The 21,734-nt window shown below is 39.3% G+C and overlaps 1 protein-coding gene across 1 annotated transcript in view; it reads left to right on the plus strand.

The window, feature by feature from the left end:
* Positions 1 to 16,313, plus strand: part of MAP1B (microtubule associated protein 1B) — a 61,513-nt gene extending 45,200 nt beyond the window's left edge. The window contains exons 3-7 of the mRNA XM_042875175.1: positions 432 to 514; positions 3,657 to 3,797; positions 6,106 to 12,682; positions 14,653 to 14,891; positions 15,618 to 16,313. Of these exons, the coding sequence (XP_042731109.1) occupies positions 432 to 514; positions 3,657 to 3,797; positions 6,106 to 12,682; positions 14,653 to 14,891; positions 15,618 to 15,773 (7,196 nt within the window). The 3' untranslated portion in view covers positions 15,774 to 16,313. The remainder of the gene's footprint in view (positions 1 to 431; positions 515 to 3,656; positions 3,798 to 6,105; positions 12,683 to 14,652; positions 14,892 to 15,617) is intronic.
* Positions 16,314 to 21,734: the final 5,421 nt, after the last annotated feature.

Here is a 21,734-nt window from a genome sequence, read left to right on the forward strand (position 1 = left end):
TGCCGCAACTGAGCTGCTCATAGTTCCTGGGAAAGCTCGATTAAATCCACTTGGGACTGTGTAGTCTCAGCTGTATTTGTGGTGGTTATGTCCTTGAGAACATGGGCTCAGGTGCTCTGCTGGTGATAGTTACGGCAGTCCCTGATCACACCAGCTCAGTGGCACCAGGGTGAGTAACAGGGTAAAGGCACAACAACCACTACTGCCAATGTATTCCCATTACCTTGAATTTTCTGGAGATTCTGGCCCATGGAACCCCGTGCCATTAATGTTTCTGAGAACGTGAGCCTGTGCAGTGCCTGTGGCTGTGCGGAACCAGGGAGCTGTCAGAAAGAATATATAGCTTGCTCAGGTAAAGAACTGGTTTGAACCTTGGTGCATGGCTTATTTAATTTAGTTTCTTTTTTTTATATTTCTTTTTTTGCTTGCAGGTCAGAAAATTCTTCACCACAGAAGTGATGTCTTAGAAACCGTAGTCCTGATCAATCCCTCGGATGAAGCAGTCAGTACCGAGGTAAGTCACTCAGAAATATTTCACCAGGTGGGTTGTAAAAGCTCTGTTAGGTTGGCAGGGTGCGAGCAGGTCCTAGCTGTAGATGAAAACGTTTTAGGAGTAAATACCATAAATATTATCAGCCTTCCCTTGATTTTCTTTCTAGTTTCCTGGACTCCTGGTAAGACATCAGAGATGCAAGACAGAAGCAGATCTCTGATTCTAGCACTCTTTTCCTCATAATGCACCAATTTCCCTTCCTGAGAAGGGGAAGCACCAGTGATGAAACTACATCTGTTTTTCTTCTGTTCTTGTACTGTTGATATCTCTGGACATCTACTTTACTTAAAAAAAAAAAAAAAAAAAATGCCTGAAAAGAAACCAGGTGCCCTGAGACAAATTTAAGTCTCAGAAGACCTCGGCCTGTGTAGTGGTGACTCTAATATGGTCCATATGATCTGTCCTTTAGAGAGCATGTGACATGATCTATGGACTCTTGATAGTGCCACTTCCTCATAAACTTACTAGAGCTGAAGAACTAAGCAGGGAGTTTGAAGACAAAACTGAGAAATTTGTCTAGTGAGATTGAGGGTTGGAAAAACAGGGATAATTGTAGTGCTTGCTGGTGCTGGGAAACACTGACATAGTATGATTCCTTTGGAGACATGAAGTGGCTCTACTTTCAGTACTTTGTAAAAAAGTCTGTTTTTTTACAACAGGAAGAAACACACTGAAGCAAATGAAATTTATTAAGTTTTAAAAGTTTTTAAAACCAGCTAATCAACTTTAGTTAATGGCAACTCAATTGACTTCAAGATTATGTGTGAAAATATCTTACATTGCATTAGAGGAAGGGCAACTGGGCAGCAGCTCTTTTAAGATTGTCTTTAATACATTCAGGCTTTCAGAATAAAAAGCTTTAAAGTGTGTGCAGAAGGAACTGCCAACAGCAGGGAAATGCTGTTTCTGTTGCTGTTGCTTGTCTTCTTTTGTTGAGTGACCGCATGGAAGAACATGATCTGAGGCCAATTAATGACTTCTGAACTCTGGCTTTACTCCTTTGGCTCAGGAGTATATTTGGCTGGGTTACCATTTCTTTCCTTTCACTAGACTGTGGGAGGCAATCTTTGCTTTCATCATGCCAAGCTCGTCACAGCCAGAAGTTAGAAGCTGAGATTTACCTTGGCTGGCTAAACAACAGTCTCACTGGACAAAAGCCAGAAGAGATGATAAGAAAGAGTCAGGAGAATTACAATGAAGATTGAAAGAGACATTCTTTGCCCACTATGGCAAATTAGAAAACTGAGTTTCACGCATCAAAAGTTTTCCAGCTTGCAGTTCAGGAGACAGTGATATGCTATGGAGGTCTGACTTCATCAGAAGAGGAAATTGAATCTATCAATTCAAGAAAAATAAAAGCAAAAGACGTTAGAACAAACTTCTGCTAATGACGCTGGTGACAGGCGTACTGGTGGTAGTTTAAGCATGGATCTGCCCGCAGCTCTTATCATGTTCTGTCAGCTGTCAAATACCTCACAAAAGAGAGAAGCCCAAAAGGGGAGAGCTGCCCTAAGAAAACAAATTTCTGAAAACTATTAACAGTTCCCTCATTTTTTAAAACCCCGCCCCATTACCATAATACTCCTGCAGCTGTACCATAAGTAATCTGCTTTTGGCTGAGCCTATGTTTTGCCATTCACTTTCTTTAAGCAATCTGGGACTTCACCCAAGGGTAAAGTTGAACAGAGTCATCATCTTGCAATATTTTTTTTTTTTTTTTGGAAGGTTTAAAATCAGCAGACAAAATTCTGGTAGTCCCTTAGAATGCCCTGATTACAGCCAGACACAGAATTATGTGTCTCTGGAAGTTCTTTTGTGTGTATGATATGATATGCTCTGCAATCTGCAAGCATTTATTTGCCTTTTTTTCCTGCCATAGTTTTTTATCTCTGCAGAACCAATATATTCTGCAGAACCATCAATTAATAGAATAGACTGAAGGGGACTTAAGTGACAGTCACGTATTACTGGTTCACAAATCAGGAAATAATTTTGCTGTTGGAAAGCTAGTGAGTTTGTACATTAGCTGGCAAACTGCCTAGAGCTCCTGCCAGCAATGAGAGAAAAGACAGCAGAGGAAAACAGTTCTTTCATAGTTTTAATACAACTGAAACAGATAGGGTTTCAGGCGCACCTCATACACTCCACTGCACTTATCTGTATTCTTTTCTGAAACAGAAATAGATAGACTTGATCCAGATGGACACTGTTGAATTTATAATCATCCAGTGCAATTACTGATCAACCAGCTTTAGTCCTGTGTTTATTTAAAGAAACTTTCTGCTGCTTAAAGTCAAGGTTGCTTATTTAATAAAATAGTGAAGATGCGGTAATCATCCTCTTTCAGACAGAAACTCTTCAGTGTCTCTTTTCTAATTGTACTGAAAACATGAGCTGTTCAGCAGAGATTTAGATCAGGACTTCCTGGCTCAGCCTCCCTGGTGTGAGAGGGCATTATTCAGAATAACTGATTGCTTAACAGTCAGTATATGAATTTGAAAGAATGGCTTGCTGGGAGTGCTGAGCTGGTTATGTCATCTCCATGGAGATGGAGTTTGGATGCAATATCTACATGCATAATTGTTTCAGATGGACTCTTTTCATTTAGTTTAATATCTGAATAGTCATATTCTGGAATCGCTACTCTGTTTTATATTAATTCTCCTTGAACAGAGGAATTACCAAACTTGAAATTCTGCTGTATAGAGGGTTAAAAAGAATGGCCTTCCAAAACAAAGTGTAGTTGTTCCTCATCAGTACATGGGAGACAGTTATCAAAGGCTATCCCAATACTGTGCTATTAAAGTTTACTAAGAGTTATACAAAGAATGTTAATTGAAAATATTACTTATCATTTGGATTTTATTCTCGTCTGCTCCCTGCTTTTTTTCTCATGTCTTTAGTTTGATTCTGCCTAATCACTTCTTACGCCTTCTTTTGCTCCTCTCTCATTGTTAGCAGATCTGTAACGATAATATTTCAGCAGTCCTGGAATAGTGCTCTGAAACATGTTAAATTAAGTGAGGTAAACGGAACTTTCTCAGAGGAATGGAGAAACACATGGTAGCTCCCATTGTTGATCTGTTTCTTTCCTTCACTCTAGGTGCGTTTGATGATTACAGATGCTGCAAGACACAAGCTCCTTGTACTAACTGGACAGTGTTTTGAAAACACAGGAGAGCTCATCCTTCAGTCAGGATCCTTCTCCTTCCAGAACTTCATTGAGATCTTCACGGATCAAGAGGTATGTTTAGAAAAGTATCTTCCATTCATGGTCATGCGATGGCACAGGCTTCAAGAATATAAAAAATGGCATAATGGATTAAGTTAGTGTAAGTGTTAACAGCTTCATGTTGATTTTTTTTATTCTTCATGATGAGCTTTTTTTCCAAAATATCTGTTTCTTTTGCTTTAATGTGTATGTAGATTGTTCAACTAAAGAATTGCATTGTGATTCAGAGAACTAAGTTTTAACTTTGAGAAACAGAAAACCAGTGAACTTTTTACAATAAAAGGAAATAGAGTTTTTCCTGAAATGCATAGGTGATTTATTTAAGCTGCAAACACAGAGATGTAAAATTGAATTTCACAGAGGTTCTTGCCTGTTGGCAGCTGAGCCATAGGTGACATTAAATAAAACAGAGGCAGTCTGTTTAGCTGTAGTATTTTGTACACCTATCTGCTTGGCTTCTTTACTGTTATGTTTAAAATTTGGCTAGTGAAATCTGTAAATGTTGCAATTCTTGTTAACCAAAAATATAAAGTATACCAATATTTAATGCTGTTTGTTTCATGGCCTGTTAGTTTGATGTCCTGCTTAATGTGCTGTGTCTGAAAGCTCCCATAGGGCAGGAACCCACAGTAAACAAGCTGTCACACTTAATTTGGCTGTTGTGTAAGTCATATATTTAAATAAACTATATGGCTGCATCCATAGGATTTTAGTTTCCAAAATTAATTAGGAGAATTTCAGTGCAGTAAGATTTGTAAGTTCAGAACTGAAAAAGTAAAGTTTGCACAAGTGTGACTTTATTGTATCCATTTGATAGTGTTCACAAAACAAAGTTGTTTGGCGTATGGTTGAAAGGCTTGGTGAAGAACTGGATTCCTGCTCTTTGAAATGCATTTGATCCCTAGAAGTCACTGTTAGTTTGCAGTTACTTTTTTTAAATAGCCAGCCAAGAAAAGGAAGCAAGGCATACACAGAGGCCCACAAAGGACTACTGAAATCAAACATCATTCATTTACATATATACATTTTTTCCACTGATTCAGTTTGTGGTCCAAGACTTTCAAATTATTCAGCTGTAGCATAATGTATAACATCTTTGTGGAAACTGTTCTTATAGCTAAACTGACAATTGTGTTTCTGTAAAGAAGATTGTGATATGTTATGTCTGAATTGCTCTTTAAAGAATTTTATGTAGTTTGGTGTTCTCTTTATTAAGAACAAACACAATAGAGATTAGCTGTGTTTCCTCACCTTCAGGAGAAGATTTAAAATATGTCGTTCTTTCTCATGTTTGCTTATGTAGTAACCTGGAGCTATTTAGTGCTGTGTTTTAGTTCAGGTTGGAACAGAAAAAAAGCTTTTCACAGTAGGGCATGTGGTAGTTTCACACTCATAGGCAGCTCAGCACCTCCATGCTGACTTCTCACTCTTCTCACTCCTCAGCAGAACAGAGAGTGAAAATATGATGGAAACAGTGCACGGCTTTAGATAAGGACAGGGAGATCACAAATGAATGGGCAAACAAACTCAGTGAAAGTAAGGTTAGTGTGATGTGTTGGCTGTAGCTGCCAGACGGGAGCAGTGAGAATTAAAAGCAATCCACAAACACCTTCCTCCCATTCATCCTCTTCTACCACTCCTGGAGCAACTTCTGCCCTTTTTCTGCGCTGACCCTGGTGGCTGCAGGGCTGTTTCTCACACATTTCTTACTCCTCTCTCCCAGCTGCCGTTGGCAGTTTTCCCCTTTCTTAACCGTGCTCTCCTAGAGCACATCCAGTGTCACTCATGGCTCAGCTCTGGCAGTGGTGAATCCCTGTTGGAGCAGCTAGAGTTGGCTGAGATCTGACATGGGGCAGCTGCTGGGCTTTGCTCACAGAGGCCATCACTGCAGCCCCCTTGCTGCTAAAACCTTGCTTCCTATGTGTAATACAGCCTGTTGAGGGAATGTGCTGTTTCTCATAGGTATTTGCATGGATCTCCTGGATTTACTGGAGCATCATAGAGACTCATCAGTTAGTGGCAGAGAGTGGCAGTGCTGACAGTGGTAGATCTCATCCTCTCTGAATATAAAAGATTGTACTATCCTCCAATAAAGGGAGAAGAAGAAAAGGGGAAACCTTGGGACTATTTCCTCCTTTGAGCAGTGAGGAAGGGACCAGGAGTAAACTGTTCCTTTGCATTTAAAAAAAAAAATAGTGGTAAACTAATTGTGGTAGCAAGGTCCTCTAGCTTCTAGGATCAGGGAATATTATGTTCTGACATACATTAACATGAAAAAAAAAATTACATGCATTTTCTTGTTTTTGTTTTACAACCGTAGATCGGTGAATTACTGAGCACCACACACCCTGCCAACAAAGCCAGCTTAACTCTTTTCTGCCCCGAGGAAGGGGACTGGAAAAATTCCAACCTTGACAGACACAACCTTCAAGACTTCATTAATATTAAGCTCAATTCATCTTCCATATTGCCTGAAATGGAAGGACTTTCTGAATTTACAGAATACCTGTCAGAATCAGTAGAAGTGCCATCGCCCTTCGACATTTTAGAGCCTCCAACCTCAGGAGGCTTCTTGAAACTCTCCAAACCCTGCTGTTACATTTTTCCAGGTGGAAGAGGGGACTCTGCATTATTTGCAGTGAATGGATTCAATATGCTTATCAATGGAGGATCTGAAAGAAAATCCTGCTTTTGGAAACTTATCCGACATTTGGACAGGGTAGATTCTATTCTGCTCACTCATATTGGGGATGATAACCTGCCAGGAATCAATAGCATGCTCCAGAGAAAAATAGCTGAATTAGAAGAGGAACAATCTCAAGGGTCTACCACCAACAGTGACTGGATGAAAAATCTGATCTCACCTGATTTAGGAGTTGTATTCCTTAATGTACCCGAAAACTTGAAGAACATGGATCCAAGCTTCAGAGTTAAAAGAAGCGTAGAAGAAGCTTGTTTCACTCTCCAGTACTTAAATAAATTGTCTATGAAGCCAGAACCTCTCTTCAGAAATGTAGGAAATACAATTGACCCAATCATTTTATTTCAGAAGATGGGAGTTGGCAAACTTGAGATGTATGTGCTTAATCCTGTCAAAAGCAGCAAAGAGATGCAATATTTTATGCATCAGTGGAGTGGTATTAGCAAAGACAAAGCTGAATTTCTGCTACCAAATGGCCAGGAACTAGACATTCCATTATCCTATTTCACTTCTGTCTCATCCCTGATTGTGTGGCATCCAGCTAATCCTGCAGAAAAAATAATCAGAGTTCTGTTTCCTGGGAACAGCACCCAGTATAATATTCTAGAAGGACTAGAAAAACTCAAACACTTAGACTTCCTTAAACAGCCAATGGTTACACAAAAAGACCTGACTGGAAACATCGCTAGTGTTTCACCTGCTGTGAAACAAGCAAAGCTGAAACAACGAGCAGACAGCAAGGAGAGTCTGAAGCCAGCTGCAAAGACACCACCAAGCAAGACTGTCAGAAAAGAATCTAAAGAAGAAACACTGGAGCCTGCAAAGCCTAGTCCAGCACTAGAAAAGCCACAGAAATTAGAAAGCAAAGAAAAAACTCCAGTTAAAAAAGAGAAACCAGCAAAACCAGAAACCAAAACTATTGTGGCAGAAAAAGATGTAACCAGTAAGGAAGAGCAATTAGGGAAATCTGAAACTTCTGAAAAACAAGCTACAGATGTAAAACCAAAAGTAGCAAAGGAAAAGTCAGTGAAAAAGGAAGTCAAAGCAAAACCTGAAGAAAAGAAAGAGGAAAAAGAAAAGCCAAAGAAAGAAGTTTCTAAAAAAGAGGAGAAAACACCCATCAAAAAAGAGGAAAAACCCAAAAAAGAAGAGGTCAAGAAAGAAGTTAAAAAAGAGGTGAAAAAGGAAGAAAAAAAGGAAGCTAAGAAGGAAGTAAAGAAAGAAGCTCCACCAAAGGAAGCTAAAAAAGAGGTTAAAAAGGAAGAGAAGAAAGAAATTAAGAAGGAAGAAAAGGAAGCTAAAAAGGATATCAAAAAGGTTCCTAAAGAAACAAAGAAGACACCTGCTCCTTCAGTTGAAGCCAAAAAGCCAGCAGCAAAACCAAAACCACAAAAGAAGGAGGAACCTGCTAAAAAAGAAGCAGTACCTGCTGGAAAAGCAAAGGAAAAAGGAAAAATTAAGACTGTGAAGAAGGAGAATAAAGTCAGTGGAGCACAAACTGCCATTGCAGCGGTTGGAGCTGCTGTGACAACCGTAGCAGCTGTAGCAGCTTCAGAAATTACAGCTAGTGGAAAAGAACTTGAAGCAGAAAGATCCCTTATGTCTTCACCAGAAGATTTAACAAAAGATTTTGAAGAATTAAAAGCTGAAGAAGTGGAAACAATAAAAGCAACAAGACCTCAGGTTGCACTCATAGAGGATGAACTAAAACTCACTGGCAAAGAACATAAAGAGGCCTTTGAAGTACAAAAGGAAAAATTAGATAACGAAGGACCTGCAGAATCCTCTGATGAAGGCATAACAACCACAGAGGCTGAGGGCGAGTGTGAACAGACACCTGAAGAATTGGAACCTGTAGAAAAGCACAGAGTTGATGATATTGAAAAGTTTGAAGATGAGGGAACTGGCTTGGAAGAATCATCTGAAGCTGGAGATTATGAGGAGAAGGCAGAGACAGAAGAAGCTGAAGAACGAGGTGAAGATGAGGAAGAAAAGACACCACTTGATACCACAATACCATACATGGAAGAAGCAAGAAGAATTCACGACTATTCAGAAGAAATAATGGCTGAAGCAGATGCTAAAATGAAAGACGAAAAATATATTGAAAAGGCAGATTATGAGCCATCAGATGAACGGGCTGAGGAAGACAGGGAAGAAGCAGTAGAAAAGGCAGAAACTGAAGAGACTGAAGAAGAGGAGGAAGACAAAGCAGAAGACATTAGAGATGAAGAGGAGGCTGAAAAAATAGAAGCTGAAGAAGATTATGTGATGGCTGTGGTAGACAAAGCTGCAGAAGCTGGTGACGTTGAAGATAAATATGGCCTGCTCATAATTACACCAACAAAACGCTCAGAGCCTCAGTCTCCAGCAGTTGAACCAGCCTCTTCTATCCATGATGAGACATTACCTGGTGGTTCAGAAAGTGAAGCCACTGTTTCTGATGAAGAAAATAGAGAAGATCAACCTGAAGAATTCACAGCTACTTCAGGTTATACACAGTCTACCATTGAAATATCTAGTGAACCAACTCCTATGGATGAAATGTCTACGCCCCGGGATGTCATGAGTGATGAAACTAACAATGAGGAAAGCGAATCACCTTCTCAGGAGTATGTGAACATTACCAAATATGAAACGTCACTGTATTCTCAAGAGTTTGGTAGACCTAAACTTTCTCCACTTCCAGATGCTTTTAATGGATTATCTGAAGGATCCAAAACAGAGGCCACAGAAGGTAAAGACTACAATGCCTCAGCTTCTACCATCTCCCCGCCTTCTTCATTAGAAGAAGACAAGTTCTGCAAATCTGCTTTCCAGGATGTGTACCGGCAAAAAGAAAATGAAACTGCCAAGTTAGAAATCAAAGAAACCCATCCAGAAGATGTTGATGTTACTGGAAAACGTAGTCCAGCCAAGAGTCCAGCTGATAGTTTGTCCCCTCCATCACCAGTTGCCAAAACACCATTGAGTGAACGTAGTGTGAACTTCTCTCTTACTCCCAATGAGATCAAGGTCTCAGCTGAGACTGCCTCCATTACTGCACTGCCTAGTGCACACCAAGAAATTGCTGAAGAGCACTGTGCAAGTCCTGAAGATAAAACATTAGAAGTTGCATCTCCTTCACAATCTGCTGCTGGTAGCGCTGGCCACACGCCTTACTATCAGTCTCCCACTGATGAAAAATCCAGTCAACTTCCCTCTGAAACAAGTGAAAAGTCATCAGAAGCTCCAGTTAGCGTTGAATTCAGTGAGGTCAAAGATGAGTCTGCAAAACCTAGAATAAGCCCTATGGATGAGCCTGTGCCAGATTCAGAATCTCCTATTGAAAAGGTTCTCTCACCTCTACGGAGTCCCCCACTGATAGGATCAGAGACTTCTTATGATACATTTTTGAGTGCTGATGTAAAATCTCCTATCAGAGATTATGGAAGTCCTTCTGAAGAGAAACCTGAAAAAGAAAAATCTCCTGTTCAGATGAGCCCATCTTCCGAAGCCAGTTCAGTGGGCCCTTTCCAAGAAAAACAAGATGAGAAAAGCATGGAGTTTATGGTAATTAAGGAAGGCTTCAGCCTAGAAAGAAAAATGGAGGATACAGAACCCAGCAGCTCTCAGTCTTCGTTAGTCTTGGATGAACGGAAGTTGACTGGTGATCTCTCACCTACTCAAATAGATATCAGTCAGTTTGGTTCCCTTAAAGAAGACACTAAAATGTCAATATCTGAAGGCACTGTTTCTGACAAGTCTGCAACTCCTGTTGACGAGGTTGTAGCAGAAGATACGTATTCGCACATTGAAGGAGTAGCTTCTGTCTCCACAGCATCTGTTGCTACTAGTTCATTTCCAGAACCAACCACTGATGATGTGTCCCCTTCTTTGCATGCTGAGGTTGGATCCCCTCACTCAACTGAAGTTGATGATTCCCTTTCAGTCTCTGTTGTACAAACACCAACAACATTTCAGGAAACAGAAATGTCTCCATCTAAGGAGGAATGCCCAAGGCCTATGTCCATTTCTCCACCAGATTTCTCACCTAAAACAGCAAAATCAAGAACCCCAGTGCATGATCACAGATCTCCTGAACAGTCAACTATGTCAGTAGAATTTGGCCAGGAATCCCCTGAGCAGTCTTTAGCAATGGATTTCAGTAGGCAGTCTCCTGAATATCCTACTGCAGGCACTGGTATACACCATGTATCTGAAAATGGACCAACTGAAGTAGATTATAGTCCTTCAGATATACAGGAGCCTACTTTTGCAAGGAAGATTTCCCCTCTGGAGCATACATCTTACTCTCAGGAGAAGGATATTTCAGAAATTATTTCAGTTTCTCAAATTGAAGCTTCTTCTTCAAGCTCATCAGCTCATACACCTTCCCAGGTAACTTCACCACTGCCAGAGGAAACCTTTTCAGGTGCTGTTCCACCCAGAGACATCTCACTTCATTCTTTTACCTCAGAAAAGGTTCAGAGCCTAGGAGAAAAGCTATCACCAAAGTCTGACCTATCTCCATTAACTCCAAGAGAATCTTCTCCTCTATACTCTCCTACTTTTCCAGATTCACCTCCTGCAGTTACAGAAGCAGTGTCAGCTAGTCACACATCTCCATTGTCGCTGCAAGTGTCCTCTGATAAAGTGTTTGGTTACCAGGCTGTGACATTACAAGAAACCCTTACAAAGCACAGCCCAGAACCTTTATTCAGCCCCGAAAAAGAAGATTCAGAGAAGAGCAGCAGATCACCAGAGGAACTCAGTTATTCTTACGAAGCCACAGAAAAAAGCACTAGGTCACCAGAGGATATTAGCTACTCCTATGAGGCAGTTGGACGATCTACTAGATCACCTCAGGCCACAGATTATTCATATGAGACAACAGGAAAAATTACAAGGTCACCTGAGGCCACAGATTATTCCTATGAGATGAGAGGGAAAATCACCAGGTCACCAGAGGCCACAGATTATTCCTATGACTTGACACAAAAGACCACTGTGTCACCTGGAGATACAGATTACTCCTATGAGATGACACAAAAGACCACTGTGTCACCTGGAGATACAGAGTTTTCCTACGAGATGACAAGGAAAGCAACCAGGTCACCTGATGATACAGATTATTCCCATGACATAATTGGGAAGACTACCAAATCACTTGATGTCACAGATTATTCGTATGAGAGAATTGGGAAAGGTACCCAATCACTTGATGCTATGGATAGTTCATATGAGACAATGGGGAAAACCACTGAGTCACCAGAAGCCATTAACTACTGCTATGGTACAAGTGGGAGAACCACCAGGTCACCTGACTCAACAGATTATTCGTTTGACACCACTGAGAAAGCCACCAGATCACCTGAAGCCACTAGCTATTCATATGAGGCAAGCGCACATTTTACTCCAGGAAAATCGTTAGCAGAATCCCGTCAAGATGTTGATTTATGCCTTGTGTCATCCTGCGAATATAAGCATCCTAAAACAGAACTTTCACCTTCATTTATCAACCCTAATCCCCTTGAGTGGTTTGCAAGTGAAGAACAATCTCAAGACCAAGAAAAGCTGCTAACTCAGTCTGGGGGAGCCCAGCCACCCTCCGGGGGAAAGCAGCAAGGGCGGCAGTGTGATGAAACCCCTCCAACTTCAGTGAGCGAGTCTGCCCCTTCTCAGACTGATTCGGATGTTCCTCCTGAGACTGAGGAATGCCCTTCCATCACTGCAGATGCTAACATTGACTCGGAAGATGAGTCAGAAACCATTCCAACAGACAAGACAATTACATACAGACACATTGATCCACCACCTGTCCCAATGCAGGATCGCAGCCCTTCCCCTAGACACCCGGATGTCTCCATGGTTGATCCAGAGGCTTTGCCTATCGATCAGAATTTGGGTAAACCTTTGAAGAAAGATCTTAAAGAAAAGACTAAAACAAAGAAAACAGGTACTAAGACCAAGTCATCTTCTCCTGTTAAAAAAAGTGATGGTAAATCAAAACAAGTGGCTTCTCCAAAGCCAGCTGCAAAAGATTCTTTGGAAAAAAGTTCCAAAACAGCTTCTCCAAAAAAGAAGGAGTCTGTGGAGAAGGCAAGCAAAAATATCTCTACTCCAGAAGTGAAGACCCGAGTGGAAGAGAAAGATAAAGACACCAAGAATGCAGTAAATACAACAGCATCCAAGTCAGCAAAGACCGCCACCACAGGTAAAAACACATACGTGCTCTCTAGTATTAAGATTTTCCTAGCTGCTGCAATGAACTTAGGTTGCCTTTATAAACCCTGAGAACATGGTTTACAGCAAACTCTTGAAGTCCATGTTTTAGACATAACTCCAGGGTGTATAAGGCACGTTCAAATGAATGAAATTCACTGAATTAAGTCTTGTAATCTGAGAAACTTGATATCTCTGTTTGCTGGGATGTAAAGAATTAAGAGTAAGTACATCAAGTATAAAAAGCTTAATACCAGCTGTCTAAATTGTTAACCAACTAATAGAATTATAAGTGCTACTCTTCTAGGTGAAATGAATTTAGTAATAAAGTGGCCCATTTTATTCATTCATTCAGAGTCATGTGGGCACAATGCTCTTAACTAATGCAATTTAATTTTGTGAGAGGCAAAGATACTCTAGGACATTGGATGCTTTTATTACTTTGCTGGATTATTTTTAAAAAGAGAATTTTAGAATATGATAACAGCAGTAAGAGCACTTACAGTGGGCTAAGCATGTATATCACATAATCCGGTTAAAGTCTTATGCCATCAGCAGGGACTAAACACATGGAAAGTTAATGTCATTTTGAATGACTGTTGTGTTTTCTAGGCAGTAATAAAACACAAATTAGATTACGTAAGAAGGCATTGTGCTAATAAGTTGTTTCCGGCAGATCTTGTTATAGTGAATTTTGAAAATACTTTGATTTTGAAGTCATCATCAGGCTTGATGTTCTGTTGAAATCTCTTTGCGAGAAGCAGATCTGGGATTCAGTGCAAGCGGACCAGCATTCAGCTGTCCATAGCTTCTCTATTTGAAGTCATCTGTTAATTCTTTCCTAAACCACCATTTGCATGTCTCTCCTAATGGATGCTTTTCAAAGCAGCAGTATCGTTCCTCATGCTGTACATTTCTCCAGCACTTCATCTCTATATTGGATTCTTCCTCCTTGAGTCATACTTTCAGGCATACACTAGAGCTTAAGACAAGGTCTGCCTGATATTGGCATTTGGTAGTAGAATATCATGCCTAATATTTTGCTCAACGTTGGTATCGCAACTCAAGAAGATGTCACAGATTTTTTTGTGATAAAACATGATAAAAGATCTTGTCACAAGCCAAATAGATAAAAATGCTGTAATTCAGAATATCTTTTGATATTATGATGCGTATTTGACATACAACCTTCTGATGAATGTCAGATCATGCTAGACAATTGTAATGGACTTCCATGGCCCTTCAGCATGTGACCATAAATAATATGTACTGCTTAGATAATTTAGTGTGCCAGACATCACTCTTTATTACATCAGGAGAAGGCTAATAAAATATAAATGCCAGTTCACACTGTAAACAAGTGTAAGTATGCGAATGTTCGAAATTTTAACTTCCTTTTGATTGAAGCATTTCTTAGATAATGCACTAGCTATTGCAGCTTCTCCCAACTTTTTGTGGGACACGGCTGATGTATGTATGTAAATAAAGATTGATTCCAATCTTCACAGCCTCCCATATAACTCTAGTTTCATAATGATGCAGATCTGAGACATTTGAAAAACTGCACTGCTTAACTTAGAAATTAATACTGCCATTTATTGAATGTGATTCAGTAGTCTCAGATCTTTGTAATAATTTTTGGAGAATAGTAACATTTTACTAGGAAAGGTAGAGTCAATATCTGGTAATGTGGCAGTGAGCTTTTATTGTATTATACAGTTAGTTGGGTCCTCCCAGTTTTTTTGCTCCCAGTACAACAACTGGGATGCAATAGAAATGGGACATGTCATTAGGTGTAGAAGGGTACTGCTGTAATTGTTTCAGAAGACACAGAAATATTCTATACTTAATTAACAGTATCTATCTTAAGAAATATCACTTCAGCAATTATAACAGCCATTAATAAATGCCTGTTTATAACCAACTTGGGGTGTATTCTTTTGTTTTGTTTCATTTCCAAAGGACCTGGGACTACTAAGTCAGCAAAATCTACGGCAGTGCCACCAGGACCTCCAGTGTATTTGGATCTGGTGTACATTCCCAACCACAGCAATAGCAAGAATGTTGATGTTGAGTTTTTCAAGAGGGTGCGTTCATCCTACTATGTGGTGAGCGGGAATGATGCTGCAGCTGAGGAGCCAAGCAGGGCTGTTCTGGACTCCCTGCTGGAGGGCAAGGCCCAGTGGGAGAGCAACATGCAGGTAGGCTCTTCGCTCATATTTCTGCCTGGAAACAAAAACTTCTCTGGGAAGCGACTCTGCAAGGCCAGAGCAGTTCTGGAGTGGATGGCAGATGTGAGGTTCCTTGCCAGGGCACCTTGTTTCACTAGTGATGTGATCAGAAACTCAAGTGAAGCACAGAGCTGCAACATTCTCAGCCAGTTCCCCTATTCTTAACCCTTCTGACCTACCTCTGGAGAATAAAACATAAAAGATTGAAACTCTTGGTTTACAAGGCTATTTGGCTATTTATTACTATGCCATATACAACCTAAGCTTGGAAATCTTGCAGAGGAAAAAAAAAGCAAACATTCCATAGTTTGAATAGCAATCATGTGCAATTGCATGCTTCTCATGCATTTTCAATGTGATAAGTAATTAAAATATTTGGCCCTTACCTAGAGGACTTTCAATGCAGACTACACTTTTCTGCGTATCTGGAAAGCTACATCTCAACACCTTACAGAACAGAGACAAGGTTTTACTTCAATAAACTGCCTCTTTACAGTCATTTTATCTAATCTACATTATTATTTCCTTTTATCCATCCACTTAATTTACTACTTATATATAAGTAGTAAATAATAGCAATAAGATCCACTCTTTACAAAAGGAAAGCATACTTATCAGTTGAGAATTTAAGAGTTACTTTTTATCACTTGTTTCTGTAGTACATGTCTGAAGAGCTCTCCTTTTTTGTTGTTGCAGGTGACATTAATCCCAACCCATGACTCAGAAGTGATGAGAGAATGGTACCAAGAGACCCATGAGAAACAGCAGGACCTCAACATCATGGTTTTGGCAAGCAGCAGCACCGTTGTTATGCAAGATGAATCTTTTCCTGCATGCAAGATAGAACTGTAAGACGGGCCGTGCATCCCAACACTAAACTTCGTTTCCAGAAATTCTTCCATTCGAAAACACTTTTTCTAAAAGTTCGACCCATCTATTTCGACTGCTGAACTATATACCTGCCAAATACTATACTGTGTCGTGGTGATGCAAGTCACTAATATTTTTCAGTCTTTACTGATTGCTAAGGGAAATAACAGCATTCCCATAGTAGGGTTCAGATTACTGCGAAAATACAGATCCAGTTTCATCTCTGCTGAACTTTTGGAAACCATGCACTAGCAACCCTAACTGACTTCTGCCAGGTATAGGCATTTGCCCTCTAAAGAGAGGGCAAAGAGAAAGAAAGAGAGGGGTAGGAGGAGAAAGTAATAACTACTTAGATCTGCATTAGTCTCATGGCAATAGATGTACCGCTTACTGCAGTCTGCTTATGCTCTCGTATGAAAAGAAATTTTAAACTTTTTATCTATCTGAGCTATCACAATGGGGATACTTACTTTACAAAGTCAAATTATGTAGAAAATAAGAAGAAACAGAATGTGTCTAGGAAGGGATGTTCAACCTAAACTCTCATTAGCAGTTTTTCACTTTAATTTGAACTTTGCATACTGACATGCCATAACAGTCATAGGCCAAATATGCACATCATCTAAATCCCATCTAGAACTCTAAAACTTTCCTTTCAACATGCGGAATTGTTGGTCTAAGGCATGCTCCCAGTGAAAGTCCATTTACTCCACTCAGAATTGACCAGTCCATGTGCTTAAACACCCATGTCAAGTGTTGATTGACTGAAGCAAAATACCAAAGCAGTTGGGAGTACAGTAGACAATTTGCCTTAGAAAGTGACTTGAATGTACAAAGAAACTTGATGCACTTATTTTTTATTGTTGAGACAACAAATTTATAAAACAACCGTTTAGGATCATAGTTACACCAATAAAGAAGTGTGAGTGTGGTACTAGAAACCTATCTGACTGGTCAAACAGTTTGGTGCTATGAATTACATATGTTAGTCATGTGAACACTTCATTGTTGCACCTGGACAGCTCAACAATGCAAGATGAGCTTTTTTTTTTTATTTTAAAGTTTCTTTTGTACTGTGAAAGCAAGATTGAAGGGGTATCAGAGTTGCAAAACTAAGTGAAATGTTCAGAATGATGAAAAGGTTGCCTGCGAGTCTGTACAGTATTCAAACTTCCTTTGTCTTACCTTATTTTATTTGTTTAATTTAAGAGTGAATATGGGAACAAATGTACAGAAACCTTTTTTAGCATTGCGTGAACTTTTAATAGATGAATTTTTAACAAAAAGTTTTCATTTACAGGAAAATGCAAAGAAAAATTTTCAGGTGAAGGCAATTTTTTTAGTAGTTTTGTAAGGTAAATGAATAATGTTGTTTAAGGTCCTAGTGAAAATGGATATTGAGGTAAAATTAGTTGAAAATCATTAACTGCCAAAACTTTTTTTTTGAGGTGGGTGAGGGGGCATTTTGATGGTAAAATTAATCTACTGATGATGCCAGAAGATAAGATTTGCAATGATGATTGCCTAGTATTTACAGAGATGTAGGCTACGTTTTCAATCCTCAGAAGATCTTGCAAGATGATAGAACAGGCAATAAGCTAAAATAGGTCCTTTTCCTTTCCTTCTCCTTTTGATTCTCCCTTTCCCTTTTCCCATTTCCCTTTCATTTTCCCTCTTTCCCTTTACCTTTTTCCTTTACTTCTTCCCTTTCCCTATTTCTTTCCTTTCCTTCTTTCTTTTCTTTTTTCCTCCTTTCCTTCTTTCCTTTCTCCCTTCTCTTCCCCTCCCCTTTCCTTCTCTAGGCTGCCTGCAGAGGAACAGTATGTAGAATAGTTCCATGATTCAAGATAGTCTGGATTTTCAGTCTCAGAAATTTTACCCTAATAATAAAAGAAATATATTGCATTTAAGAAAATTTGTGAATTGGAAGTTAAAGAAGGTGTTAAGGCCTCCAAAATGGGGATATGTGCTGGTCTGTATAATTCACTGTTATGGCTGGTATTACATTTCAAAATGTAGTGAACTATGACCTTATTTTATTTTCTTTACTTCTAATTTATTTCAGATACATTGTTAGGATATTTTTGTTTAATAGGTATATGTTTGCACTCCTAATTTTTATGAATTTTTCTTTATTACGCTTTAGGGCCCTTTATTTGTGGGGTCTTAAGGCCCATTCAATGCTGTGAATTACTGTTTGTCAGTTGTTGGAGTTTTTGATTTATTTTTAATGTCTTCCTTTTTTTCTTAGGTATCTCTAGCAATATTGTTTTATTTATTGCTATACCATTTAATTTTTTAAGAATAAGTCAGAATGACTATAGCACAAAAGGCAGTTAGAAGTGTGTTGTGAAAGCAAACATACTTGCTGGGCTCATAATCATTTACTTTAAGTTGCTTTAGTAATACATAATCTTCCAAGTTTTAGGCAACATGTTTGACAGCATAGTTGTGCTGGTACTGTTTCTGCAATTCTTTCTGCTTTGTCTACTTTCATATGTAGGTAAAATTTCAAATTTTTTGAGAGGATGGGAACAGATCTTCTGGTTTTCTGACAAAATCTGAAACAGTTTGTACCTTTGCTTTGGTAGAAAATCTGTTTTAGGCACAGCAGTGGTCCTGAGACACATCTCACACCAGTGTGAATCAGGAGCAATTTTGCTACAATCAGGGAAGTTACAGACACTTGATCCTACTGTAAATTAGAATCAAGCCTTAAATCTCTCAAAGTAAGTTTGTGATGGCTCAAGCATTTGTTTTACTTATTAAAAAAAAAAAAAGAAAAAAAAAGAAAAAAAAAAAAAAAAGGCAGTTAAAGCCAATCTTAAAATGTACATTCATTTTCTGCTGCTACAATAATATTAAAAGCCCAGCCTGGCTCCTCTGAGGTATTGTAATGCCCGTTCCATCCATTTCCTTTTAAATGGTAACCATGCCTGGGTGCAACATAGCGATGAACTCCCTCCTCTTGCCCTTAATGTCTTTCCTGTCTGTGGAACTAATCTAACTGTGCTAGTCATAATGCTACACAATTAGCTTAGTAACAGTCATCAAAATGTACCATGTACATTAATGATGAGTGCTGTTGATCGGCATAGATTTCTAGGAGCATGGTTTGTTATTGATTAATTATAAAGATTCAATATTTCAGTGTAAAGGACACTCCATTTAAGTGATGGTGTTATCCATAATAGCATCCCAGTCATGATCGTTATGCTACTAATTATTCTACTTAATAAAATTCAATGGAGAATTACCTTTAGAGATCACCCCCCACTCCTGAACTTGGACAGGGCCTCTCATGCATGCCTTTTCAAAGTCCTGTGGTGGGCCCAATGTCATTGACCTCTACTTTTTATCCCATCTTTCATAGAATTCACTTTTGTTTTTTTAAAATTACCTTACATGCAGTGGTTAATGGAGATAACTGTGTATATGAATGTTTTTTTAAAAATTGTCTATGATAGCTTACTCTATTTAGGAGAGTTCCAGTACTCATTTTACTAAGATTTAATTGATTTGTTAATTGAATTTTGAATTCCTCCCACTACAAGCAAGTCAGCTCCAAAGAGCGCTTACTGTACATCTGGGACATTTCTGTCATATGCTTCTCTTTGTTCATCTGTCACCAGAGGTTCTTGCTCAGTAATGATGTTTTGAGAGAAATAGTAATATTGTTGGTCTGGATTTATTAGAAAAGGAGAAGTATAATCTTTACATTTGAAAGAAACCGTAAGCTTTCATCTTTTCACATAATAATTGAACAAAACACTAAAAGCAATTAGGGATAAGCATTTCTTAGAATGCAGTTATATGTTCCACCTGGTTTAAAAATGTTTGGTACTCGAAAGAAAAACAAAAAAAAGTCTGATTGTTGTGACTTCACAAAAAAAAAATTCTAAAAAATTAAACAACTGAATAAAACAATGGCATACAAAATATCAAAAGGTTAAAAAAAAAAAAGAAAAAAAAAAGAAAAAAAAAGAAAAAATAATACAAAGCTTCTCTGTGCTAGACTTGCTAGGAGCTCCAGATGGCAGGAGCTACCTCTTCAAGACTGGGCTGTAATCACAACTTTAAAAGAACAAATCTGAAATATGCTTTCACGCATTTGCATGCAGCCATTTTCTTCCCAACTATGGAAAGAAACAGTCTTGTTGCTACTGAGAAGCACCTCACACACCTCCTCTCTCTTGTTCTGAATGGTGTTTGTGTCAGTCTGCAGCTGTGTATGGTATTATGTCTTATAATCCTGCATCACTTCTATTCTATCCAGTCATATCTAATGTAGAAAATTAGTTTCCAGTGAAAGTAATATGTAGTGCTTTTATGATATTTGTGTGCAATATCCCCTCTTCCATTGAGGATATTTGATGTAAAAGAAACAAACTCAGTTCCACAATAAAATACAAAAGTGGTAAATTGGTGTTGGCATGTTTCTTGTCTTTGTGTTTGTACATACTTGTAAGTTTCCCCTTCCTTTCAGTCATGATTACCTATTACTTGGGGTTTTGCTCGAAGTATCAGTGACTAAATATCAGATAGGAACCAATCTCCGTTTCGGAATTTGAAAATAAACAAAAATTACTTTTATCTCTTTAGGTGTAGAACATTACCATGGTATACCATGATATGACTTCTTTCCGTTCTCCTTTCTGTATTCCTCAGCAGCAAAACACCTCATTTTCAGTAAGTACATGTTCAGCTGGCTGTGTCAAGAGATGGTACCCAGTAAAGCTACATCAAACCAAGCCCAACCTGGTTAGAAAATAAATCTTTTCCAAACCAGGGAGTCGCTTGCAGTTTAACACAAGCGCATTGCTTGTTTCCAGCAGACACAACCTCCATTGCCCATTGATCTTGGTAAGCTGGTCAGCACAAAGGATGTGAAAAAGGCAGGGAGTCGAGCCTCTGTAGTTTTGCTTTATGGCAGCTATAGCAAGGTGCAGCAGTGACCATGTATGTCTTTCTCCTCAGTGAGCCGCAAGCCAGTGGGCGAGGGTAACCAGCAGTAAGGGGAGCTTTCCATCCTCCTCAGCCATTCTTTTTGTGAAACCTTCTCTGTCTCCAATTTCTAAGGTCGCATTTCTGACTTCCAATAGTATCAATAAGAAATATTGCTCTTGGCTTGGATTGGGCTGAGCATGGTAAAAAAGAGAGAAATGAAGACCAGATGAGGGGAGAGAATGCTATGAATCCTATACCTCAAGTATAATCCTGCAAATGTTTGTGCCAAGGCTTTTTGAGCTTTGTGGTAGAGTAGCCCGATCCTTCTTAAAATATATTAAAATGAATGATTTAGGCAGGACAGGTCAGGTTGCCATCCCAATTATCCATCTGTAATTGAAAGGTAAGGCTCTAGGTTTACATTGTTGGGACCGCCCCTGGAGCCCATGAAAAAGGGTAGCCCTGCTCAGTCTCTGATGTCGGCTTTCTGTTTCCAGGGCCAAATGAAATCATTTCTTCAATGCAGCTTATGTGGAGGAGAATTTTTGTTTCCATTAGTGTTGCTAATAAACAAGTTCAATCAGCTTGTGAAGCATTTCAGAAGACACAGGAAAATCATAATCCCTCATGATAGGCCTCTTGGGTCTCTCTAAAATGATGGATCTGCTTTGTGGCATCCCAGACCTGGAGGCTGTTCAATACCAATTTTTAGTGCTTTATGTCTGGGAAGAACCACAGCTCCTAGAAGAGAGGCATGCAGAGTTCACTTGAGTAATGTCCATGGTGACGCATCATAGATTCAGCACATCCCCAGGGCTACAGCAGTCTTCCACTGCTGACTGCTCCTGCGGTCCTTACCTCACCTCTCAGGCTGGCATGAAGCCCACAGGGCATTGTCATCCTTGTATATAGCCCAAAACAGCAGAGATGAAAGTCACCTAAGCAAAGCTGAATACCCTCAGCTTCTAGGAGATTTACTGGCTTTTGACTGCGTAC

The sequence above is a fragment of the Lagopus leucura genome, unplaced genomic scaffold, assembly GCF_019238085.1.
Source record: "Lagopus leucura isolate 7727_CA_CO unplaced genomic scaffold, USGS_WTPT01 Super-Scaffold_100014, whole genome shotgun sequence".
NCBI lineage: Eukaryota > Metazoa > Chordata > Aves > Galliformes > Phasianidae > Lagopus > Lagopus leucura.